Below are 27,280 nucleotides of genomic sequence, written 5' to 3'. Positions count from 1 at the left end.
TTTCATATTGAAACAATGACTTTTATTAATCTTTCATATAAACTCAATTACAATCACCCTGAAATGGGACATGTAGACTTGTCAGCTACAGTAAGCGTTGGGTCCTGACATTTTTGTTTTGACAGCTCACATCTGAAAAAAGTAAAGATTACATTTAAAACCTGTGTAAACGTACAATGGGCACATCTCACACATTCCGGTCTGTGGCAAAGATCGTGCCACAAATATATATGTAAAAACATGATTAACACATTTAACTTAATTCATCTCTATGTATTTATGGATCAAAATATTTATGCATCAAAATATATATCCAATGCGAATATCATTACATAAAATATGCGCATGCAGAGTTAACGGATACAATTAAGAGTGCACATATTTTTATTATGCGTGACTCGGGGTGCCATGTATGCATTGACTTCCCTGGAAAGTTCATAATCATAACATACCGTGCTAGCACATTGAGATTTTGATGTACTTATTTCTCTGATAACTAAAACTTACTGATTCGGGTAAAACTGCCCATCAGATCCACAAAGGATTTCAAAAGTACTTCCACAACTAATTGTGGCAACGTTTTGACAAAACACATTTTGCACAATACTGCCAATAGGATCAGACGTGGTTGTCACCACCACTGTTGTCGTTATTGGTGCCATTGTGGAACCTTGGGTCGCTGTAGCTTGAGCCATTGTGGAACCTTGGGCCGCTGTTGCTGGTGGCATTGTGGATCCTTGGGCTGGTGCCATTGTGGACCCTAAGGCAACTGTTGCTGGTGGCATTGTCGATCCGGTTGCTGTTGTACAGGCACCACGGTGGTTAATCTTTAGATCATGCACATCAGAATGGAGGAATTCACACATGGCATGTGTAAACACACAGCTATAAAAGACAGCATCACACAAAAATGAAATATAATTGGTTTGAAAACGTGAACGTGACGAAATAATGCGAAAAGATATGTTAATTCTTATGAAAATTGCTAAAATCCAAACTAAACAGTGACATCTAGGAGGATGACATGATTATAAATGGATTTGACAACAATTTTATCAACATATTGGCTCAAGATTACCATTAACATTTAAGTTTTTCAAAATTAAAAATTAGACACAACTACGGGAAAAAAATGAAAAGAAAAATACTGACGAAGCATACATTGGCATTCTATTAATTTAACCTTATGACCAACTCCTTTTTACCTAAAATGATCCATTTTCTAGCCTGAACTATGGATATAAACATTCAGTCTAATAAGATAACAAGAAACAGCAACCGACTGTCATTTCCCCCGCCCAACATAAGTAATTAATAAAAAATAGATAAAGAAAGGATAGTCCATTTGCAAGCACTTAACAGGGCATTTGCCCAAGAAAGTAAAAGCAGTTATCTTTTCAACATTTTGATATATAGCCTGGAACAAAACTAAATTAAACAAGAAATGTCGAACGACCCATATGTACCACTTTCTTACCCTTGACTCATACTGTTGGTAATTTTGTTATAGAAATATGCCAAAATGGGAACAAAAATTGTTCAACCAATTTTGACATTTGTGAGACTAGCCATGCAATACTTATTAATCGGAAACACTTTTATATTTTATTTTACTGTAATCTTGATCTTTGACCTAGTGACCCTAAAATCATCTTTTAATTATGACCCCATTGGAAATAAGCCTTCGGGCTTTCATGGGCAATCCGAGGTTATTGCACACTACTCTATACATGTTTCCACTTACGTCCTTACATTTTATTAAACTAGTAAATTGATATCTAGTCATAGGAAAGAAAGAGTTTTAGATTTTGTTTTTAGTTATAATATTTTATTATTTAATGAGCCGTCTGTGATATTTATGTCTGATCGACAAACTTCCGAAATATTTTATTACAATTGTGTCATCAGTTTTATATAAAATGCTAAAGTGTTTGTTTTATGTATACATGTATGTTTGTTTTAACCTGAATAAATATCTATCTATCTATCGACCAATGAATGTGTGAAATATTAGACTCTGCGACAGATCGATTTTAGATAATGAGCGGAAATCATTCCGACATTTTATACCCCTGTGACCTTGACCTGTGACCCCACAATCAGAAAAGGTCATCTACTAGTTATGACCATTCAATATGTAAAATATAAAGACTTGTTAACTAATTGGCGTCAGGAGAATAAGCGGAAACCATTTTTACATTTAAGGTTATTGTGACCTTGACATTTGATCTAGAGACCTCAAAATCATCTACTAGTGATGATCAATGGAAATGCGAAACATAAAGACTTGATAACAAATAGTTTTTAAGATAATGAAATAAGTATGTAAACATGAAGACTTTGTGATTAAAAAATTTCAAGATAATGAGCGGAAACCATTCTAACAATTTAGGCCCCTGTGTCCTTTGATTTTAGCCTAGTGGCCCTAAAATAAATATGGTTATCTACTAGTAATTACCAATAAGTATATGGAATATGAAGCCTTTGTAATAAATAATTAAATAGTTTTCAAGATAATTGAGTGGAAACCATTTTACTTGTTATGACCAATCAGTATGTGAAATTATTAAAGAGTATGAAAATAGCGCAAAAAAGAGCAATAAATAACAAGAAATGTTGAACGACACACCTTTATAGCCCTTGACTCATACTATTGGTAATTGAGTTAAAGAAACATGGGTACATAGAAATGCTCACTTATGGGAAAAATTATGACCAATATAGGACGTGAAACTAAATGAAAGCTATCATTAATAAGTTAACCAAGTTAGAGGGTAGCTTGAATAAAATACATATTATCATATAAATGTAACCATTCTGATATTTAAGGCCCCTGTGACGTAGGCATTATCTACTAGGTACGACCAATCGGTTTGTGAAATATGAAGCTTTTGTGATAGTCAGTTTTCAAAATAATCAGCGGAATCAAAAATAGCAAAGGATATTACCTCAACAACTAAGATGGGAAGTGTCATTGTATTCTTAATCATAAAGATAAGGTTCAAATTTATATCATGAAACCTTTTCAAGCTCAAGACAAAGATTTAACACGAAAAATTACAAAGAACAACAATGCAAAAATTGTATAAGGTAGAGTTATCATTGTGCACTGACCTCCCCTGAATGAGATCAGCTATAAGCTGTTACCTTTAACACACTCCGAACAAATTTGAAACAAAACGAAGGGCATTAAATCAAAATCTATGAATATAAAACGAGCTGTTCTTTAGCAATGCACACCATTTCCAACAATAAAGTTTCAAGATGATTATTTAAAATGTTTCGACTTACTCTATACAACTAGGCTTCTCTTTTTATATCTGACCTGGTTACCTTATTCTTGTTTCTATACCGTTAACAACGATTTCTTCATCAGTAAAACACAGACCTATGGGTAGTGGAGCTTAAAATTCAAATTTCAACGTCTATAATAATACATAAATTATAATATATATTATATAGACGTTGAACTTTATTTATTTTTCAAAACGGCTAATATTAAGATATTTATATATATATTATCAGTACACGTGCTGGGATTTTCAAATATACATTTTATTTGGATTTTAAAGTCGTTTTAAGCTCCACACCCAAGTGTCTGTGCATTAAAATAGTGCTGGGATGTTCTTAGATTTGACCTGGTGACATAGGCGTTTAGCTAAAATGATCCATCTTCAAATTCGTTCGAGATATCATTGAGATAAAAATTTTGACAAACTTTGATGAAGATCAAATTAAAAGTGTAAATCTAAATTGCCCGATAACCACTTACAAAATATCAAGATCAATGTTTGGAGCAACTGTTAAATGCCGATATTTTGTTCAATCACAAAACATGTCAAAAATTTCAAAAAAGTGTTATATTAAGTCAAATTCTGTCAACTTAATATTAGATACTAATTCAAAGAGGATAATCAATGTAGAATATTAGAGTTTTAACTTCGATCCTGATCCTTAATTCTCAGTAAACACTGGACCTGGAACCATATCAAACTCATCCGAGTGATCCCTAATATGATCAGACTGACAAAGCTTGATAAAGATCAAAATAAAGAACTGTGGCCTGCAGCGTGATATTGACGGTGGGTGAAGGGCGTTAATTGATACAATTGGCTTGGGCGTATATAGCCGTATTTTGGTGTAACAACAACTGGGGACCATAAATAAGAAAAGGAGCTTGAATACATGTATGTAAGTATCTTACTGATTGGCATAGGTAATTCCGTCGGATCCGCATACCATCTCGTCTCCTTGTGTTACATGAGTGGCACAGTCCACAAGAAGAAGTTCCAAACATAGTTTGTCATTGTAATGCAAGTTTATATTTACGATAGCAGCATCAACTTCTCCTGGACTTGGAACATGGCCGCCTCCCGGTGGTTTTGCAGCTGACAAGGCCACTAATAATGTAATAAAATAATGATTACGTCGTTTGAATAAAAGTACATTGACTCCCGACAATCCCTGTAAGTTTGTCCCGCTTACCAGTTAAATGATGAAGTTATGTTTGAATACATAGCTGAACCATAGCCGATATTTCTGATGCATAGCATGTTGTTTCCTTGTGTTATATAGTAGGGATAAAAAAAAACACAATTATTTGTGCGGTTAGTTAATGCCTTTTTCCCACATTGTTAATACCGTGATATTAAAGAAAAAGAGTAAATAGAAAATAGATCACAAAATAATGTTGTCTTTTCTTAATTTGGAAAAGTGTATTTACAACGAAATGAAAAATATTATTCTCAGAGTTAAATCATCGACACTAGGTAGTGACCATAATTTTTGTTTCATTTTCACCAAAATTTTTGTTTCTTTGCCAAAGACATGTGTTAACGCACAAATTAAGTTTATATATGTATATGTAAGAACAAAATAACACCATTTTTAATGAAAATAAGATACAGAAAATATCATACTAACCTAAAGCAAACAGAGCAACGGTTGTCTTCATAGGAACCATGGTGTTATCTGTATAAATGCAAGATAATCTAGCTACTTTGGTCTAAATACATGAACACTTTTACGTCTGTTTGATTTACTTACGTTCTCAGGCCTTTGGAGATAAGATGAAAGCTTTATTTTGGTGCCAAAAGACTCTAACTATCTTACTCCTTTAATATGAGTATAATCGCGCCTTGCGCTCATTGTAGGAATCGTGATTTCGTATGTATAAAATCTGGATATACTTGTCAAACCATTTCACGATTTTAAATCATAAAATTGAGAAAATAAGAATCTCTAAATAAAGCCCAACACGACTAAATTGAAAATGTTGCAGGATCGGTTTGATTGAGCTTGTGCATGGATGATACTGTCAATGGCAAACTACCGACCACGCCTCCTAGCACCGGCTGAAGCAAAATTCATCATTTTAACATGAAAATGGTGAAATTTTGAAATTAGAAACATCTGCAGATATGTTCGTAAGGTAATCATGGAACCTCCAATTAATGTTAGACAGAAGTGTCATTCAATGAAAAAGCGGCGTATGGTCCCCGGGTAAAAGAACTTGCCCGTTACGAGAAAAAAAATGGGCGGAACTAAATAAGGCACCTTTGTAAATTGTGCGATAAAACGTATGTATATTCATACAGAATTAATTTTAGTTTGTGTTTTAGACACTCACTCGGAACGCACGTATTTGAAATTAGAAACATCTGCAGATATGTTCGTAAGGTAATCATGGAACCTCCAATTAATGTTAGACAGAAGTGTCATTCAATGAAAAAGCGCCCGTTTACTGGAACATTGAACGTTTCTTCAATATTTCTTCAACGTACCGAATTAATGGTTTCCATTATGTTTACACGTATTCAAATATTCATTCAACGTGTCCACTTTACGGTTTGAAATTGGTTTTCACGCATTTCAGCATTGGTTTAACGTTTTAACTTAACGGTATCAAAAATACTGTCAGATATTTCAACATTCCTTCAGCGCTTAAACTTAACGGCTTCAAATGAGTTTTCTCGCTTTAACATGGATTCAACGCGTTTACTTAACGGTTTCCAATTTGCTGTCAGGTATTTGAACATTTATTCAACGTGGCCACTTAACGGTTTCCAATTTGCTGTCAGGTATTTAAACATTTATTCAACTTGGCTACTTAACGGTTTCCAATTCGGTTTCAGGTATTTGAACATTTATTCAACGTGGCCACTTAACGGTTTCCAATTTGCTGTCAGGTATTTGAATATTTATTCAACGTGGCCACTTAAAGATCCTGTAACACATTTTTTGAATGGTTTTAAATCATAAATGTGATGTTCAAGTTAAAATTTATCAATATTATAGGTTCCAAAAAAAACATTATTTATAAGGATAATACCGAATTTAACATTTCATGTAAGTAAGGGGAGGTAATAAGAAATTGATTTTCTATCAATTTTGAGTCAAATTTTCCAATCAGAAATGAATGCAAATATTTTAATGATTACATGTTATATGCACAAATATTTGCAGTACATATTTTGCATATTCTTTGATGTTTGAAAATTGTTTCATCAGCATAATTATATACATATACAAATGTATGTATAATTCACTGAATGTGGTTTACCACTTAGTCACAACATACAGGATCTTTAACGGTTAACAACTGGCTGTCACTTCAGCATTGAATCATCGCATTCAGTTCCTGCCTCCTGGTCACATATTTGAACATTGATTCGTTCGAGTACAAGACATTTCTGGGAGTTATGCATTTTTAAAAAGAAGAAATTAAACAAGCGCAGCAAAGTTTCTTAAATTTTGCATTATTAGAGTATTATCAATGAAACAAAGCGCGAAAAAATAGTGGCCTTTGTACGGTGTTCCGTTTGGACAGGCATGATATTTAATTTAGTCTGTTACAGCGATGCACGATGGTACGATGGTGAAAACACGATGTTACGATGATGAAAACGCGATGGCGCAATAGTACGATGTTAAAAACGCGATGTTTCATCGCGTTTTCACCATCGTACCATCGCGTTTACCATCGTACCATCGTGCATTGCGGGTACAGACTAAATAAAGAGTCACGATTGTCCAAACGGAACACCGTATTTTTCATTTCATTTCACACTGGCTTGTGGTCATGGCTTCTAAATAATGTAAAATCCGGTAGGAACCTTAAAGATGACAGCGATAAATGAACTGGAAGCCATATTTATACAAAGCTGTGTCCAATGCTTCGCCGCCGCAGCGATGGACTCAACTCTTCAGCGAAAACTATGGCGGCAAGTGTGGCTTTCGACAAACATACATATGTTTGTCAAGTGTTTTATATACATATATATTAACTAAGTTACTAAGCTAAATTTTTGAACAGTTACTTTTGATTCATTTGCGGATAAACTTTTGAATACCCAAATGGTCATTCCTAAAAACATATTTATTCTCACATGAAAAAATTTTTAAGATGACTTTTATAATCAACCCCAAAACCCTTTTGGTGGGTTTAGCCGGGGGAAGGTTCTAGTACGGGGTAATCCCCCAGGAACGTTTTTTGGAAACTCCCCCCATTATAAATTTACTGTTAGGAAAAGGCGTAAAATGAAACAAACAAACAAACAAACAAAAAAGAATTAAACTGGAAGCAACCAAATGCTTATGGAAGTATTTTCCCTGTTAGTCAGGCGAACGAAATGTCGTTTGTTGGCGGAGAAGTATGTTCATGGAAAAATAAAGATACCGAGTCATGTTAGATACATAAATATATATAAAAAATATCAAAAAACAAACATTTCTGGTGAGTTCAGAAAGAAAAATGAGATAGAAGAGAAAGAAGAAGAAAAGGCCAGATAAAATGATTTATTTGAAGTTTTGTGAAAATCTACCTTATTGCTTGTGAGATATTTATGTAAAACAGAATAAAATTACACGAAATGGTAACTAGAATATTATAAAATAGAATGGAATAGAATAGAATAGAATAGAAAATAAAAGAATAGAATTACTTTATTGTATGGCATATAAACCAAAATAAATTCTATATAAAGAAGAATATGTGTATTTAATCGTGTTCATTATAACTTTTAAAGTAATTAGGTTTTAGGGGAAAAAGCCAGGATGTTTTTATTAAGTTCAATTTAACATTTTTAGGGTGGAAAGGGTGAAAATTGTTTTTAAATTTTTTTTTTATCCCGTGCGCACAGAACTATGTCTGCCACGTTTAAAAATCGTGCGGGGAAAAAGACGATTAAAAAGTGGTGCCAAATAAATGTTTTCGATAAATTTCAAAAAATTTATCCCAATTTTATGTTTTAATTAAATTTTTTCATAAAACGAAAAAATTTTTGATTTCAAAAAAATTAAATTTCATTTTAGGGGAATTTAAAAATTTTTTTTTGTGATTTACATAAATGCATGGGCTTTTTTGGGCCCCCGGATGTTTATGATGCTTTGGTTTGCGCAAGGAAAAAAAGGGACTTTAAATGGGATTTTCCCTATACCTTTCCAAAAATAGCCCCAAATCTGGAAAAAAATTGACCCCTTTGGAAATTTTAAACAGCAAATATACAAAAAAATTGCAAACCGGTTGAACAAGAGGGTTAAAAAAAAAGGGGCAACATTCCTCACGCCCCTGCCCGGCTTGAGGGGTACTCAATTCTCAAAACATTTAAAAATTTTTTTGGGACTCAATGTTTCCCGTAGGACCAAAAAAATTAACTCCCTTATGTAAGTTCGGACTCCCACAAGCATTTGGGCCCCTTGTTATAATTTTTAAAATTTTTTTTAGTATCATAACGGGCCAAAATTTTCATGACACTATTTTTATCAATTTTCTAATTAAAATCGCGTGAAAATTATCCTATTATTACTCCCCAATGCAGCATGTACATCAAAGTGCAAATAGATCAATTTTTGTCTGTTTAATTTTCAAAGTTATTAAAAAACCTTAAATTTCTTGTTTTTTAAAAAAACTCTAAAAAATTTACCCCATTAAAAAATCCCCGAGCTATCTATCGTTTTAAGGATGGGGTTGGCTTATTTTCAGTTTCATGGGGGGGACAATTTTATCAAGAATCTTAAAAACAAAAAAAAAACTAATAAAATTTTAAAATTTAAAAAGGTCATCTTTTACACAAATCAAAATAATTACAATTTTCTTATTTGAATAAAAAAAAAATAAAAAACTTATTATAACAGCATAATAATACTTAAAAGAATTTTAAATATGAATTAAAAATTTTGGGTTCAAAAAGGCAACAAGTAGGGTTGTTCGGGAAATTTAAAAAATATAACAATTTACAAATTTAAAATAAAGGTATTTCCCCTTGTAAGAAATTTTAAAGATTTAAACAAATTAATTTAAATATCAAAGAAAACAATAACTTGTTTTGTAATATTTTAAAGGCTACACTTTAAATTTGACCCAAAAAGGCTGGTTTTTTTTCTATTTGTTTTTGGTTTTCGTTGTTGTTTTTCCTCCCAAAATACAATATTACTTATTATTAAAAGGGTAAAAATAAGAAAGCATTTTAAACGCAATTTAAAATGAAACAGACGAACGATTTTACACTTATAAAATATGCTAGCCGTCTTTCATTTAATTCTAAGTAAAATTCTTTATTTCATATGTTGCTTGATTTCCGCTTGAAAATGACAGTTGATCTATGAAAGAATTTGAAATTTATGTTCCACGGTGGATAACCGTTTTTAAAAGATGACAATAAATAGGTCCCTGAAGGTTTAAAAAGTATAAGTATAAACAACAGATGACGCAAAAATGGTTCCCCTAGTTCAAAGGAAAATAAACTAATCACATGTGGACATAAAATGTGGTATTGCAGGATTTAGGGCGGAAAAATTTAAACAAGGAGAGGAAATAAAAAAGTGTAAAGATAGTTATAAAAGGCATTAAACTTATTTACATATGGCACTAAATATACGTACATCGTAGTTATTAAAATAAATTACGTCTTGCAGTTTTAAATGTATAAAAAATAAATCACAGGCACTGTTTATTTAAACATCACCGGTACCTAAACGGTACACATTCCGTATATAATTCATTTTATACCTATACGGTACACATACCGTATATAATTCATTTAATACCTATACGGTACATATTCCGTATCTTGTATAATTCATTTAATACCTTTACGGTGCACATACCGTTTATAATTCATTTAATACCGTAAATTGTGATATATTTACAAGTGTCCTGTGGATAAAAAAAATCATAAACAGAAGGCACAAAATGTGTCACATAGTTTCGAGGCATTGATATGAAATGATGGAATCAAAATTCTTTTTGCAGTCACTGTAACGAGATATCTGTATCTGAAAAAAGATTGGCGGAAAATATGATCAAAGAGTCAACAGATTTTTTTCATTCCCATACATCAAAACACTAATGTTTCCAGTATTGTATTTACAGTTTAAATGTTTGCAATAGCCTATTATACCACATACGAGTAATAGCTTTTCGTTCACATGTATAGAGAAACAAACTTGTCACTAATTGTAAGTTAAAAGCAGTGAATTATATAGTATACAATGAGAACCGCAACAGCAAACACTGAATAACATTTTAAGTCTTGGCCGAAAACTCAAAATATTGGACATATTCGGGTAAAAAAGAGACATGTAATTTATTTTTTAACCTTAAAAAAAATAAAGGGGCCATCGCCGACCAAAAACCTGACTTTCAGTGACCGACTTATCAGCTTTTAGTGTTGGAGGGAAAGCCTCGGTTGCTCTTCAAGTTTTTAAGCAACGACCAACCCCGGCCAAATGACGCCCCCAGAAAAACCAATGACCAGTATAGCTGTGCTAACGAAGGTTCCATTCCAGCCAGGCCTATCTGGTGGTAGCTCTTTCTTTCTTTTTTGTATTTTGATAAGAATTTCTTTCAACCTTAAATGGTTTGTTCAAATCCAAAGCAGTTAAATCATTTACACAAATTCTACAGGACAAGAAAAAAAGTATATTTAAAAAAAACACTTACGAGAATGGAGGTCGTATGCACGTTTGAAATACTTTGGTGGTATTACACCGTTACCATTCCCTTCACTTAAAATAACATCGTTTTCTGATTTGTAAAATTTATATCCATCTAAAATGAAAAAAAAAACAAGAATGAAAATTTAGGTGTATAAGGTTATGATAGTTTGTTCATGACATGCCTGACATATCAAAATGACATTGTTACTTATAGAGTGGACCGACCAAATGTTTCGCAAAATGTCCTTAAAACGATTACCCCCCTTTTCACTGAAATTTTATGCTGACATATACTTTTTTAAAATGCAAATATCCAAGAGAAAAAATTATCATAGACACTTATGAAGCAGTTCATTTTCTTAACAAAACAATCTAGTTTTAGTTTCTTAAATAATTTTCATACTTGTAAACATCACATTTTCATCCAATCACCAATTGTCCAATTGAATATTTCGGGTTTCTGCAGCAAATCGCTATGTTACAATACAGTAATCTGACCTTAGAGTTAGACAATTTGGCAAAAAAGAGTTACATTTTCAAAGACGTATCATATAAGCATGCGTTCAAACTTTGTCAATAAAAATTTAATATCATTTATTTTCCTTCTTTTACAGGCTTTATCAAAAATCCAATATTTACCTGCCAATGCCTTCTGTAGATCTATTTCAATAACCATATCACATCGTGGTGGGAATCCTGAAAAAAATGTCATGATATCCACATAATTAAGGAAGTAATTACATATATCAGATGATAGTATCTGTGAATTTGTTTCTGGGTGTTTACCTGATTTACTCCAGATTGAATTCGTTTATATACTTGCATATTTCAAGAAATTCATGTTAGTCAGTTAAGTATTCAAACGAGCTTTTGTTCGTTGAAATAAGAATTCTATATTAAGACCCTGGGGCTAAAATTGTAAGAATCCTTTTTAATTGACGATTTTTTTAATTGTATACGATTTAATATGGTTTAATATTGGCCATGTGGCGGTTGTCCAGCTTTACTGGTAAAGGAATATTAATGAATTTGCCCCTCCGTGCATTATTTCAGGTACGAAGGGGCACCTTAGTAGAACCACCTGCCTTCTTCACATGAAAGAACCCACAGGTGAGGGTTTGTGGTTTGAAGTAAAAGAAAACATTAACCTGTACGTTGGACAATGAAGATGTATCGAGATGAATTCAAACACATACGTAAATCTGTAAAGCTGTATGCTTGTGCTGTTCCATCTTTTGCAAAGACTTTTAATTTAGGCCGACCAAGCTGGACAAGGTGAGCTTATAAGGTCTTCAGCGTTCCTGATTTAACACTGTGGCAAGATGGGTACAACATATGAAGGAACAAATTGTTTAAAAAAGGAAAATAACGTTTTTAAAAGCCGGAAACTAGGTCAAGTTATTGTCATGTTTTAAAACTTACCGCTTCGCACATTTTCCCCTTCAGCGAAATGAATGTGAATTCTTCCTCTTTTTGACAGTCCCTAGAAATGAAAAGAAAAGAAAGAATAGCCAATTTTACAATACCAATATAAGAATATGCCGCCAGTCTGTAGATAAGGAATGTTATTGTAGATTAAGACCAAAATGTTCCGATTGGGTGGTACTAAATCATCGGTCATAACCACCTGTCCAAATAGTTCGATTTATATTACATCACAGTGGATAATCTAAATCGTTGCACCTGTCTTGCGAGTCATTGTGTATCATGTCTTGCGATTAACAAGCACCTGCTACCTCTTTTTCTTGCGATAACCGGAAGTAGACACGATCATCGAAATTACAATCGGAAATTCTCGGCTTTTATTCATATTCTTATCCGAAGTTTGACAGAAAGGTCCGAGATGTTGCGATCGTCCGAAGTAGACTCTTTTTTCCACTTCAAAATACTATTATCTTCGATTTATGCTTTTAATTACCCATCGTTATCCACCAATTATCAAATTTAATCTTATCAAAATCAAATGTAACCTTGATAAAATTAAAAATATTATAAATTGTAGACTAGTAACAATGAATTTTTTATACGTTTCTATGGATACAGTATTATACCTCTGCCTTTATTGACTGCCAATTCATTTTTCTCGTACCATGTAGAACAGCTGTGACATCCGTATGGCGATTGATCGGTGTCAACTCAAGTTTGTCAAGCTATAATATAAAACATCATATAATGCGCAAGGTGTGTTTTTAAATTAAAACTATCCTTATCTGATTTTTGTTTGTTTATTTGTTTCATTTTACGCCTTTTTCCCAACAGTATTTCAGTCATATAGGCGGGTAGTTTCCTAACCATCGTTCCTGGAGAGTTACACCAGTACCAGACTACCTTCCTCCGTGCTAAACTACTTAAGCATCTCCCGGGGATCGAACCAACGCCAGAGAGGTAACTGGATTAGAAGTCATCGACTCTAACCCCTCGACCACGGAGGCGGTCCTCCTTATCTGATAAAAGTGCATAAATAAAACATAATCAACGTTAATACATGTATAAAAGATTATGTATGTATGTGATATTGTGAAAATTAACCAAGGCAATTATAAACTAATTAACCAATCATCACATATTCACGACAAATAACGATCAAAAGAAAATGTGATTCTGGCGGTGGCGTTGCTACTTTGAAATATAAGACAATATTAAAGTGAATCGCCTCTTATCGTACATTACATAAAAATTAATTTCAATAGACGTGAAGAACTAGAACATTTTCATCAATTCTTCACCATATTAGAATTGTTCTATGACTGTAAGAACTATGAAAACGTTGACCCCATTGTATGCAAGTCGATTTAAGAACAATGTATGTATACATGTACCTCCAAAGAGTGTCCTTGAGCGGCTTTTATTTGTTTTTTGCCACTTCTAGTTCGTATACAAAAACGCTCTTTACGGTCTCTGTTGACAATACCTTCTACGTCAGACACTGTGAATCCCCGTGCTTTAGGGAGTTCCAGAATATCCTCTATATTGACATAGCCATCTATAACAAAAAATTAATTAATAACGAATCCAATTTTCTCGAAATGAAACAAAAGCCACTGCCGGACGGGGCCAACGCTCGACTTTCTTTTTCTTTTTCAAATCTTACAAATAAAATGTTTAAACAAACCTTTAAAAAAGATGTCTAGTCACGTTCATGTCAATTTCGCATCCAAAACTGTGCACATAGTCCAAATTACATAGCTGCACATTAAAGAACAATAAAGTAGGTCACTTGTCAAAATCTAGATCAGCTGATATCAAAGTTCAATGATACATCAAAAACTGTGCACATGGTCCAAATGTCATAGCTTTTCATCAACGAACAGTATGTCAATTTATCGAAATCTAGGTCAGCCGATAACAAAATTAAATTTTACCATACGCCGCTTTTCAAGGAATGGCACGGAAATGTCACATTGAAGGTTCCATGATATCCGCCGTAAGAACACATCTGCGGATATTTCTTAATTCAAAGTTTACCATTCCATGTTTAAATGTTGAATTTTGCTTAATAAAGAAGTAGTTTGCACTTGACAGTGCTGTCAATCAAGCCGAGCCTGTAACATTTTCAATTTTGCCGTTTTGCGATTTCTTTAGGGATTCTTATTTTCTCTATTTTGTCCAAAGAGTTGTTTTGTTCAAGTTTGAAGATAATCCATTTATTATTACATAGTGATGTACAGTCAATAAATATAATGAAAATTGCAATAATTTGACCTTCAAAAGTCAAGGTTATTTATGAATGATGGTCAAGGTTTGTCTAGTTAACAATCTCTATCCTAAAAGATAGTTGTGTTCAAGTTTGCAGAAAATCCATAACTGAGTTATACCTATTTAAAGCAAAATCAGCAAAAATCAAGCAAAATTCAGACATTTGACCTTGAAGGTCGATGTCATTTACGAAAGAAGGTCGAACTTTCCTCTTTTTGCCTAAACTGGCTATAACTTTGTAATTAATTAATGGATTGACTTCATATTAAGATTCAAAATTCTTTTGGATATGACCTCCGTGAATATCAAAGTAAAGTTGGTAACATATGGTCATTTTTGACCTTGGCCTTGAAGTTTAAATTATTAAGTTATCACCGATTTTTGCTGTAATACACATCCTTATTATATCCATTTCTCAAGGCAATGCTAATGATTCATCCGGTTTGGGGTTTTAGCTCCTAGATTCTGATTTGACGAATTTGTTGAAGATATAAATTGGTCATGTACACATTTTGCGAAAAGACAAGTAACAATTCTGGTCAAATTTTCTACTCATTTATTCACATCTGTAAGATTTAAAATTCACCAAAAAAACATTTTCTGTCAATCTTGTGTAAATTTTTTATTCTAAGTTGTTGAAAATAAAGTTTCAACACACAAAAAATATCTTGTTCAAACGCATTTTGGTTGCAATCTTGTACTTTAAGCATTTCTGGTTGTAAACTAATTATTTTAGTCAAATATAAACTGCCAAATGTTTCAACAAATATCATGTTAGTCACCGATATTTCCTTGACAATTTTATACAATGGTCTTATTTTATTGGTTTTTAAAACGTTGTTATTTAATTAGTTGTCAATTAGTAAAGGTAATGTTTTGTAGGTAATGTTTTGTATATATTACTTGTTTTGAGATGAAGGAAGAATAAAAATACAAATATGAAATAGACAAAATGCCGGCGTTTTTTGTTTTGTTTTTTATTCAATTGATTCTCAGAACATGTGTAATTATCTTTGACTGATATTGTCTGATTCAAATGCACTAATTTTGATTATTCATTGATTGTAATTATAATTATTTTATCAATAGATAGTTCTGTCCATGCAATTATAAGCATTAATATTGACCCATAAGTTTGACTGAAAAATAATAATAATTAAAAACCTTTTATGTGAAGTCAACTTAGTTTATAAAACAATTGCATGCATGCAAAGTACACCTTTTATTGTCTGATTACACATTTTTTTCATGATATTTTTCTGAAGTTTATTAAACGTAGTTAAAATCAAACAATTTATCTTAATTGTTAGAAAGACAATATATAAAGATCATCAAAATGTTTTTCGAGCTACCATTTAGTAAACGAATATTCAGAAATGGACAAAGAAAAACATAAGGGGAATGATGGCACTGAATCGCTCATCAGAAACAACTGTTTTTCAGTGTTAGAAATAATCATTCAAATGCAATTGCCAAAAGGCAAATTCAGATCAACTTCAACTTGTCCTTCTAGTTAAATAGTTTCACGATTTTGCATAAAAAAGGAATCTTTAAAAAATGGCCTAAGTTCATGTTACTGTACACCTGGCAAGTTATGCATGTCAACTCACGCTTTCTAAATTCCTTTTTATTCTGGAGCCTTTTTATAAAAGACGGCCTAAGAATGCTACAGACAAAGTTTGGTGGTCATCCATCAATTAACTCAGTAGAAAATGTTTCAAGGTTTTCTATTCATTTTTAGTAAAAGTGATCAAAGACTATCTAAGAATGATATAGACAAAGTTTTGTGATCATCCATCACTTAGTTCAGTAGAAAAAGGTGTTTCAAGATTTTATTCTATTTTTAGCTTTAGCGGCCTCTAAAAGAAGCCAATCAAATCAATAAGAGCAAATTTGATAAAATACTTTCTAAGAATAATACAGGCAAAGTTTGGTAACCATCCATCAAATATTTTAGTTGAAAAAGATGTTTAAAGTTTTTTTTTCTATGTTTAGCTTTATCGGCCTCTTAAAGGAGCCAATCAAATTAATATGAGCAACGTTGATAGAGAACTACTACAGAATGATACAGACAAAGTTTAGTGATCATCCATCAATTAGTTCAGTGAAAGTTTTTTTCTTTGTTAGCACTGTTGATCCCTAAAAACGACCAATTGAAATTGAAAAGGCATGAGCAAATTTAAGTGTGACTGTCTCAAGGATGCTACAGACCAAATTTGAAGTAAATCTGTCCAGCAGGTTCAGGGAAGAATATGAGTGTTGACGCATGACGACGGACGACGGAGCATCCCCCTTTGAAACTAATAGCTCACCCCGAAGCTTCGGTTTTGGTTGGTCAATTGGTCTCTATATTGTGTCTTTTGGTTTAAGGCCACGGTACCTAAATCTATGCAAACAGTTTTCCGAAAATCAGGTCACTATATTACCTTATTATTATTTTCCAAAAAGAAAACCTAAAAGCATTTTCGAAAAATGATTTAGATCGTGCCAGTAATTAACTAGACAAAACTTCTATAATAACATTAACATTACTAGCTTTTATAAAGCTTTAACATTAACAACATTTAAATGTATAATAATCTCAATACATCAGAAAGTATATTAATCATATGACTTTTTTTTTGCTAGAATTTTACTTTCGTTTTCTATATAAACGTATTCATCAACATTTAATACATGTATATTCGCATATAATACCTGGTGTTACTTCCAAGCCTCTGGCGTCATGTCTCAATAGTTTAGCTAGAAAACGAGAAAACTTATTTAAATCTCCCATTTCCGAAGAAGAATATCACACATTTGGCATTATTATATATACACAAATTTAACTTGTTTTCGAACTACTATTGATCGTGCTTAACCATGTATACTTTACAACAAAAATATCTCGTTTAACATTACAACATAATTGTCAGGTATACTTCACATCTTAAATATGTCATACCCCTCTGCGTGTATTCAAAATAGCAATACTCAAAGACAATCATCTCTAAAGAAAGTATATATATTATTATTATAATATGATTAAATCTTTAACAGTATATTCCGAAAAGTACACTGAAGTACAAAACTTCTGGTCTAAAAAGTTTCGTTTAAATTTTTTTGCACTATGCAATAAAGCACATGCGCGAACTGCTACTTTCGTTTCTAAGTAAGGAAATATCGCATTGTAAAAAACGGTCTATAATGATTTATTTGAAACACCTCCTGATTTAGGATTTAGTTGTGTGGTATGGAGGTACATCTAGAATATAATAAAATAGAATATGAGAATAGAATAGAGTAGAATAAAATAGAATAGAATGATAGAATAGAAAATAATATAATTAATTTAATTTCCAATAAAGGGACATATTGTATGAGATATCAATCATCATATAATTTTTATAAGGAAGAACGTGTTCACTATATGCTGATTAAGTCAATGTAGGTCAGTATTAGAGTAAAAAGCCAGGATGTTCTATTCTTAATTGTAACATAGTTTTGACATCTTTACGGTGACATAGTATCTCGTGCGCATGAGATAAATAAACACGCAAATATGTCACCTCTGTGCCACCGTACTAAGTCGTGCGAATGAGAAAACACAAGTTACTTGGTGGTGCACATGAGATAATATGCCTCGATCATATTTCATAAAATATCCACAATTTATGTTTTAATGATAATTTTTCATAAAACGATGCAATTTTGGTGATTTAAAGAAATTGTTATTTCATTTTATGGAAGTTAAATTATTTTGTGATTTACATAAATGCATCGGACTCTATTGTTACGCGGATGTTTAATGATGTTCTTTGGTTTGCGCAAGAGGAAACGGTGACATTAAGATGGCGACGTTTCCTATCACTTTCCAAATAGACCAAATCTGGAATATATTGATCCTTTGGAAGCATTAAAAACAGCAAATATACATGAAAATTGCATACGCGGCTTGATTGAGTCTATACATGAGGGATAATGAAGTGCAACATCCCTAACCCCCTAGCGCCGGCTTGAGCGGTACTCAATTTTTAACATTTAAAACTACTGGACTCAATGATCCCGAAGGACCAGAAAATATAACATCACTTATGCGAAGTATGGACTGCCACATAACACTTGACACCTGCTGTTATAATAATATAAAATGATTTTTTTTAAGTATTATAACCGGCCACAAAATTTACATGACACTATTGTATCAATTTCTTCAGTAATTCACACGCGTGCAAATTCGTGACCTATGTCATTATTCCCCAAATGCATGCATGTACATTATAGTGCTTATAGATCAATTTCTTTGTCTGTTCCATTCAAGGAATTATTAATTTTATTTTCTTGTTTAGAATTCTCTAAAGTTTACTATACCAAAAACTCCATGTCCATATCTACTCGTTTAAGGATGGGTGTGTCTTACTTGATCACGTGATTACGTGGGCGGAGCAATAGTAGGTTAAACTACTGAATATTAAAGAAACAAAACAAATAGCATACATATGAATTTTATTACAGATAAAAATGTCAGTCATTTACACAAAGTCACAAGAATAACAATAACTTCATAGAATAAAAAAAATCAGTAAAAAGAGCTTATCATATAACAGCATAAAGTAATACTTAATAGAATTTAAATGTGGTAGTTAAAATGTTTGGCTATCAAAAGAAGGCACAAGTAGGTATGTGTGTCTCGAAGTTTAAAAGTATAACAATTAACAAATTTCAATAATAAAGGTATTTCGTTGTAAGAAAAGGTATAAATAGATACAAACAAATGACATTTAAGTTAATTAAGTATCCACATAATGACAATAACTGTGTTTTGTAGATATTAAAAGAGACTACACTGAGATTTTTTACGCAAATGGACTGGTTTTTTTTTCATATTTTGTTGTTGTTGTCGTTTTCCAAAAAAAAAATAAGGATTTTATTGCTATTAAAATGATAAAAATAAGAAAGCATTTAAACGCATTTAACTGAAATCAGACGAAGATTCACACTTAAGCTAGCCGTTTTCAGTTTAATTCTAAGTAAATGTCTTTATCATATGTTGCGTGTTTTCCGCTTTAAGTGCCACAGTTGATCTATGAAAGAATTTCAAATTTTATGTTCCACGGTGGAGAACCGTTTAACAGATGACAATAAATAGGTCATGAAGTTTAAAAGTATAAGTATAAACAACAGATGACGCAAAATGTGTCTCGTAGTTCAAAGGAAAATAAACTATCACAGGTGACATAAAATGTGTTATGCAGATAGAAATATAAAAAGGAGGAAATAAAAAAGTGTCTAGTAGTTTAAAATGATTAAACTATTTACATATGGCACTAAATATACATCGTAGTTATTAAAATAAATTACGTCTTGCAGTTTAAATGTATAAATAATCACAGATGGCACTATTTATTTAAACATCATACGGTACACATTCCGTATATAAATAATCTGATAAAAATACGGTACACATTCCGTATATAATTCATTTAATACCTATACGGTACATGATCCGTATATAATTCATTTAATACCTATACGGTGCACATACCGATTATAATTCATTTAATACCGTAACCTGTGATATATTTACAAGTGTGCTGTAGCTTGGACAGAATGATACAGTTATCTTCCGTCCCAGCTTGTGGATAAAAAATCCATAAACAGAAGGCACAAAATGTGTCACGTAGTTTCGAGGCATTGATATGAAATGATTGAATCAAATTTCTTTTGCAGTCACTGTAACGAGATATCTGTATCTGAAAAAAAGATTGGCAGAAAATATGATCAAAGAGTCAATAGATTTTTTTTCATTCCCATACATCAAAACACTTATGTTTCCAGTATTATATTTACAGTTTGAATGTTTACAATACACCACATACGAGTAAAAGCTTTTCATTGACATGTATAGAGAAAAAAGCTTGGCACTTATTGTAAGTTGTTAATAGCAGGGAATTATATAGTATACAAGGAGAACCGCACCAGCAAACACTGAATAACATTTTAAGTCTTGGACGAAACTCACAATACTGGACACATTCGGGTAAAAAAAAGACATGTAGTGCCCTTCCGTGTATTATATCAAGCACGAGCGGTCGCCTGAGAAGAACCAATGACGTTCCGTACCAGCTTGATAGCTTCCTTACATGAAGGAATCCAAAGTCCCTGGCGGAATTCGAACCTACGGTTAGGGGGAAGTGTTTTGAAGCCCACGACCTTAACCACTCGGCCATGGACGCCCCCTCCTAGAGTAATAAGCAATACCACAAATACAGAACTGTGCAAATCTGCATATTGGTGCATTCCAGCCCTGCTCTATACTGGTGGTACCTCTTTCTTTTTTGTATTATGATAAGAATTCCTTTCAACTTTGAATGGATTGTTCAAATCCAAAGCAGTTAAATCATATACATAAAATTCTACAGGACAAGAAAAAAGTATATATTTAAAAAATACACTTACGAGAATGGAGGTCGTATGCACGTTTGAAATACTTTGGTGGTATTACACCATTACCATTCCCTTCACTTAAAATAACATCGTTTTCCGATTTGTAAAATTTATAGCCATCTAAAATGAGAAAAATAAACAAGAGCTATCAGATATCACATGTGTCGCCTGATGAGAGCCAATTAAGAAGTTATTGATTGACTAGTTTGTTCCCTGTGTGTTGCGGAAACTTTGTAGAATGCTGTAGCCACTGTGTATCAATAACATGCCTAAACGCCTTTTTTATTCAAGGGCCATAACTCAGTAAAAATTCATTCAACCGGAAAACTCGTGTAATATGCACAAGAACTTCCGCTAAAGATCAATCCTATAAAGTTTCATTGAAATTACATAACTGGTATAAGAAAAATAACCGGACAAACTTTTAAAATACAAATCATTAAAGAGCCATAATCCTGATAAAAAATCACTGAACCATATTTTTGATAGAAAAAATCATTGAACTTGAAAATGCCGACGATATGTACAACAAGACTTGGCACTGATCATTCCAGTAAATTTCGGATGAAATTGCACCAGTTATCGTGTAACAGTCTGCTGTAATAAAATAAATTTATAGACATACCAGTAAAAATACATTATTTATAACCTTAATTTTATGTCTTTAGAAACCGAAAGTAAATTTTGTCGCCAAGATGCCCATATTCATTTACGTAACAAACAAAATCGAAATAAATCGTATGCTAATAAATTCAAATTAACAATGTGCTAGCTACCACATTCACGATTAAAATGCTCGACACAGTAGACAAGCTTAATTTAACTAATATTACGTACAATTGCATGATGAGGGCCAGACTACTGTATTAATTTTCAAATAAACTTACATTATAAGAAACTAGCTCTAAACCTTCCTTAAAATTGAATATTCATGCTAAAGATGTAATTTTTCTAGGAGAATGACATGCCTGACATATCAAAATGACATTGTTACTTATAGGGTTGACCGACCAAATGTTTCGCAAAATGTCCTTAAAAACGATTACCCCCCTTTTCACTGAAATTGTATGCTGATCACAGGACTGACATATACTTTTTTAAAATGCAAATATCCAAGTGAAAAATTATCATAGAGACTTATGAAGCAGTTCATTTTCTTAACAAAACAATGTAGTTTTTATTTCTTAAATAATTTTCATCTTGTAAACATCACATTTTCATCCAATCACTCACCAATTGTCCAATTGAATATTTCGGGTTTCTGCAGCAAATCGCTATGTTACAATACAGTAATCTGACCTTAGAATGGTAATTTGACAAAAATAGTTACATTTTCAAAGACGTATCCTATTAGCATGCGTTCAAACAGTGTCAATACAAATTGAATATCATTCTATTTCTTTCTAAAAAAATCCCATTTTACCTGCCAATGCCTTCTGTAGATCTATTTCTATAACCATATCACATCGTGGTGGGAATCCTGAAAAAATGTCATGATATCCACATAATTAAGAAAGTAATTACATATATCAGATGATGGTATCTGTGTATTTGTTTCTGGGTGTTTACCTGATTTACTCGCATGATTGAATTCGTCATATACTTGCATATTACAAGATAAATTCATGTTCAGTCAGGTCTAAGTATTTAACCCGAGACTTTTGTTGATACGCTAACACTGTCCTGATGAAGTAAGAAATTCTATACTTAAGACATGGAGCTAAATATAAGAATATATCTGTGCTTAAGACGACTGCCTTTTTAAGTTGTATACGATTTAATATGGTTTGATATTGGCCATGTGGCGGTTGTCCAGCTTTACTGGTAAAGGAATATTAATGAATTTGCATATTTCAGGTACGAATGAGCACCTTAGTAAAACCGCCTGCCTTCCTCACATGACCGACAAAGCTGGACAGGATGAGCTTATAGGTCAGCGTTCCTTATTTTACACTGTGGCAAAGTGGGTACAAATTATGCAGGAACAAATTGTTTAAAAACGGAAAATAAAGTTTTAAAAGCCGAAAACTAGGTCAAGTTACTGTCATGTTTTAAAACTTACCGCTTTGCACATTTTCCCCTGCAGCGAAATGAATGTGAGTTCTTCCTCTTTTTGACAATCCCTAGAAATGAAAAGAAAGATTACAATAGCCAATTGTAGCCAATTTTAAAAAACCAAAATAAAAACATTCCGCCAGTTTGTGGATAAGGACCGTTATCATAGATAAAGACTGAGATGTTCCAATTGAGTGATACTTAGTCATCGGCCTTAACCACCACTCCAAAGAGTTCGATATACCCAGAAGATAATCTAAATCGTTGCATCTATCTTGCGAGTCATTGTGTATCATGTCTTGCCATTAACAAGCACCTGCTTCTACTTTTTCTTGCGATAACCGGAAGTCGACACGACCATCGAAAGCAATCGTAACAACTCGGCAATCTCCGTCAAGTTCGGAGATTGACTTGAAGTCGGCCGAGGTGTTCCGATTGCATCGAAAGAACAATCGGAAAATCTCGGCTATTATTCATATTCTTATCCGAAGTTTGACGGATAGGTCCGAGAAGTTGCGATCGTCGAAAGTAGACTCCTTTTTTCCACTTTAAAATATTATTATGTCCGATTTATGGTTTTTATAACCCATCGTTATCCACCAATTATCAAATATAATCAGATCAAAATCAAATGTTACCTTGATAAAATTAAAAATATTAATATATATTGTAGTAACTGGGATATATGTCCCAGGTAGTAATAATGAATTTTTATACGTTTCTATGGATACAGTATTATACCTCTGTCTTTATGGACTGCCAATTCATTTTTCTCGTACCATGTAGAACAGTCCTGACATCCGTATGACGATTGATTGGTGTCAACTCAAGTTTGTCCAGCTATAATATAAAACATCATATTATATGTAGTGAACTTTTACATTCACATTCCGCCGAAAAACAATTATGTACATAATTATCTGAATTAATGTCAACCGGTAGACTTTTTTGTACTTTCCGTTTCAACAACCATACAAATAAATATATAAATATTTTACTGATTATCTTTATATCTATAAATCTACTTAATTAAGGTGGTCTTTTACTCGTATTAATGATCAACATTATTTTTTGTCCAATCACATTGTAGTATTTTTCAAATTTCTGCTTAGTCTAACTTTGGTTAATGTGTACTAACTAAATAAAATTCACTTTATCTGTCGTCTAACCCGCAGTCTAACAAATTTCAATAATGCATTATATTAGGGAGGAGTTAGAGGTATGGTTTACACTCTGATTTGTAAAATGTTAAGGTTAGCAAAACAATGGCAACATAAAAAACAGTCGAGGTCAGGTGTTTGTAAATGTGAGGATACAATCAATTGATTTATTACATAGATAATACATGTGGGGCATGTAGAGACAAATGATTACATAGTAACTTTTTTATATCCTTTTGACTGTAAGAAAATGTCTGTTATAAATTGCTGACTGTTTTAAACTTTATATTTTCCAAAACATTTTTTTTCCACTTGATAGGAATGAACTGCATTAACAATCATTGATATTAAGAATACAATGATTACATTTTTTGGCTGGAAAACTGATTGTTAATGGAGTCCCCTCCACCTGTAAACCTAAATTGATACACAGAAAAAAAAGAACTGTTTTACTGTAGATAAAGGTATAAATTCTGTGACATTTCAGAAAACATGTGCCTGATTATTTGTTGATCAGGGCCATTTATTTAGCTTATATCTAAATGTGATATGTTAGAAATTTGACAAGGCGTAGACATCTTGTAGAGCGAAAGGGCGGAGTTATCGGTGATTTAGTGAAATGCCTTGTTTTTGGTTGAAAAAATAATGTTGATCATTAAATAGGTTAATGTTTAATAATATGCATTAACAAAAATAATTGGTCGCCTGCCTGTGGCAGGCTTGACCAATTATTTTTGTTAATACATATTATTAAACACTAACCTATACATATTGGAATAAACTAAGTCAACAACTCCCGGCATTATTATTTATTTACGTGAGTGTTTAGAAAATAGAAAGCTAATATTTTACAGAAATTTTAAATGTAACAATAATAATTACATTATAATTTTGAAAAATATCTGAACTGTATAGACATATTGAACTTTAGGAGTAGTCTTGCTGCTCTTAGGTCCTTTTCTCATTAATTGGTGATAGAGAAAGGAAGACATATAAGTATTCCTATGATACCATGTTGACTTTCTTAGTGTAAGTTAGACAGAAATGCTGCACCCATTCTGCGTATTCTTACTAATATGTTCGAGGTTCTTTTCCTAAGTTTGGCAGAAATAGCCGAGAAGATGCAATTTGGGACGGGGTGATAATTTGAAATCTAAGATGTATGTATACCTTCATAGTGTGGCCTTGAGTAGCTTTTATTTGTTTCATGCCATTTCTAGTTCGTAAACCAAAACGCCCTTTCCCGTCTCTGTTTACAATTCCTTCTACGTCAGACACTGAGAATCTCCGTGCTTCAGGGAGTTCAAGAATATCCTCTATATTGACATAACCCTCTGTAATAAATATAAAATAGTTTCAACGCTGATATATAAAGTGTTATGCGAAAATATATATCTGTGAAAAATACTATGTTTGCCTGATTACTTAATTTTAGTTAAATTCATCCATTTATCACGACATGAAACGAAATGAAAATAATGAATATATATAGTGACTACCAAACAAATGGTTGGTACCTGACAAGTATTATAAACCACAGGTGTTCGGCGCGTTGATTGGTCACTAACCCCTTCCTCCCGACCCCCGTTACCCACTCTACAACCATCCTACCTCTTCAAAACCATGTAAATTTTCATTTGAAATATGTTTTAATATTTGATATATGCTTTTAATTTAATTTCCGTCAGTATATTTAGTAAAGGTATGCAACTCGCCGCTCATTTTTCAGGACTAATCTTAATATGAACTCCACAACTGCAACATTTTTCACCAAGTTTCAAAACTTGGTACCAGATGGTAGGGAGTTGATCACTCTTAAAGAAAATAAAGTTGTCATAACAATAAGAAGATAAGTTACATCGAAGTCACCTCAAGTGTAAGTCGACAGCGACCTGACCGGGGTGGGGGCGGCTAGTGCCGAACACCTGTGCTATACACTTACTAAACACTGTTGTGATTGCATTCAGTAGATTAATAAAGTGCTGTGTCATAATTGTTGGGGTTGCTGCTGTTTGTTATTGGGGGGTTTTTTGTTGTTTTTTTGTTTTGTTTTTTGTTGTTTTTTTTTTTTTTTTTTTTTTTTTTTTTTTGGGGGGGGGGGGGGGGGCGTCAACATTATTTGATAGACTTAAACTATCATTATTTTACGTATCAGTTTTATATATCTAAATTAGCTTAAATTCTACAACGGACAGCCTACCCGTTATATGCCGCATCAGATGAAAGAAAGAAAAATGAAAAATGTTAAAAAGCGGCTTATATAAAGTGTTAAAGATGTAAATATACATGTAACACTATATAACAACCTTTTCCTTTTCTGTGAAGTATACTTAGTATATAAAACAATTCCATGCATGTTAAATGCACCTTCTTTTTTCTATGTGTCTATGTATCATGCTCGAACACGAAACCTAAACCGCTAGGCCGACACCCTCTTACATATAATTCAATTTAAACCAGTGCATTTAGTTTTCCGAAAATCAGGCCACTTTATTACCTCGTTATAATTTTCCAAAAAGCAAAAACTTAAAGCATTTTCGAAAAATGATTTAGATCGTGCCAGTAATTAACTAGACAATATACTTTAATAATAAAATTATCATTACAGTTTATAAAGCTTTTACATCAATGAAATATACACGTATAGTAATCTAAATGCTGTTTTCATCAAAAAATTTATGTTTATGAATACAAATGATTTTTTTGCCAGAATTTACTTTTTACTTTCGTTTTCTATATAATATTAACATATTCATGAACATTCAATAAATGCTTATGTATACGTATATATACCTGGTGTTACTTCCAAACCTCTTTTTTTAGCTTCATGTCTCAGAAGTTTAGCTAGAAAATGAGACAAACTGTTTAAATCTCCCATTTCCGAAAGAGAATATCACACATTTGACATTATGATATATACACAAAATGATCAAAGCTCAACTACTATTGATCGTGCTTAACCATGTATACTTCACAACAAAACTATCTCGTTTAACATTGCCAGG

General features: G+C 32.4%; 3 protein-coding genes across 4 annotated transcripts; all 3 read right to left on the bottom strand.

Moving 5' to 3' along the window:
- Positions 1-5,059, bottom strand: LOC132728922 (uncharacterized). Its single transcript, XM_060714644.1, has 4 exons — positions 4,924-5,059; positions 4,205-4,400; positions 508-885; positions 1-132 (listed from the first exon to the last, which is right to left on the bottom strand). The coding sequence occupies exons 1-4, from the start codon at positions 4,961-4,963 to the stop codon at positions 54-56; spliced, it is 693 nt and encodes a 230-aa protein (XP_060570627.1). The 5' UTR covers positions 4,964-5,059; the 3' UTR covers positions 1-53.
- A 4,800-nt stretch (positions 5,060-9,859) lies between these two features.
- On the bottom strand, positions 9,860-17,520 carry LOC132728921 (tRNA 2'-phosphotransferase 1-like). The gene is made up of 7 exons (XM_060714643.1): positions 17,332-17,520; positions 13,758-13,921; positions 12,990-13,088; positions 12,361-12,421; positions 11,578-11,634; positions 10,943-11,050; positions 9,860-10,275 (listed from the first exon to the last, which is right to left on the bottom strand). Exons 1-7 carry the CDS (start codon positions 17,408-17,410, stop codon positions 10,253-10,255), a joined length of 591 nt encoding a protein of 196 aa, XP_060570626.1. The 5' UTR covers positions 17,411-17,520; the 3' UTR covers positions 9,860-10,252.
- Positions 17,521-19,102: 1,582 nt separating this feature from the next.
- LOC132728920 (tRNA 2'-phosphotransferase 1-like) lies at positions 19,103-27,229 on the bottom strand. 2 transcript variants are annotated; one of them, XM_060714641.1, is made up of 7 exons: positions 27,069-27,229; positions 25,446-25,609; positions 23,857-23,955; positions 23,123-23,183; positions 22,484-22,540; positions 21,073-21,180; positions 19,103-20,366 (listed from the first exon to the last, which is right to left on the bottom strand). In XM_060714641.1, exons 1-7 carry the CDS (start codon positions 27,151-27,153, stop codon positions 20,344-20,346), a joined length of 597 nt encoding a protein of 198 aa, XP_060570624.1. In that variant the 5' UTR covers positions 27,154-27,229; the 3' UTR covers positions 19,103-20,343. The 2 variants fall into 2 exon arrangements, with proteins under 2 accessions (XP_060570624.1, XP_060570625.1); XM_060714642.1 differs by lacking the exon at positions 27,069-27,229 and adding an exon at positions 26,582-26,709.
- Positions 27,230-27,280: the final 51 nt, after the last annotated feature.

Source organism: Ruditapes philippinarum, unplaced genomic scaffold (genome assembly GCF_026571515.1).
Source record: "Ruditapes philippinarum isolate M1 unplaced genomic scaffold, ASM2657151v2 ctg2481_1_1_1_1, whole genome shotgun sequence".
NCBI lineage: Eukaryota > Metazoa > Mollusca > Bivalvia > Venerida > Veneridae > Ruditapes > Ruditapes philippinarum.
The sequence above is the reverse complement of the archived record's forward strand: the minus strand, read 5'-3'. Positions and strand labels throughout refer to the sequence as shown.

Coding starts and splice junctions, on each gene's coding strand:
- LOC132728922 (XM_060714644.1), bottom strand. CDS start 4,963: ATGGTTCCTATGAAGACAACCGTTGCTCTGTTTGCTTTAG. Junction 886..4,204: donor GGAATTACCTATGCCAATCA/GTAAGATACTTA, acceptor TGTCTTTTATAG/CTGTGTGTTTACACATGCCA. Junction 133..507: donor GGGCAGTTTTACCCGAATCA/GTAAGTTTTAGT, acceptor TACTTTTTTCAG/ATGTGAGCTGTCAAAACAAA.
- LOC132728921 (XM_060714643.1), bottom strand. CDS start 17,410: ATGGGAGATTTAAATAAGTTTTCTCGTTTTCTAGCTAAACTATTGAGA. Junction 12,422..12,989: donor GGCAGTCAATAAAGGCAGAG/GTATAATACTGT, acceptor TTTCATTTCTAG/GGACTGTCAAAAAGAGGAAG. Junction 11,051..11,577: donor TCTACAGAAGGCATTGGCAG/GTAAATATTGGA, acceptor TTTTCATTTTAG/ATGGATATAAATTTTACAAA.
- LOC132728920 (XM_060714641.1), bottom strand. CDS start 27,153: ATGGGAGATTTAAACAGTTTGTCTCATTTTCTAGCTAAACTTCTGAGA. Junction 23,956..25,445: donor CTCAAGGCCACACTATGAAG/GTATACATACAT, acceptor TTTATATTATAG/CTGGACAAACTTGAGTTGAC. Junction 22,541..23,122: donor AGGGGAAAATGTGCAAAGCG/GTAAGTTTTAAA, acceptor ACATTTTTTCAG/GATTCCCACCACGATGTGAT.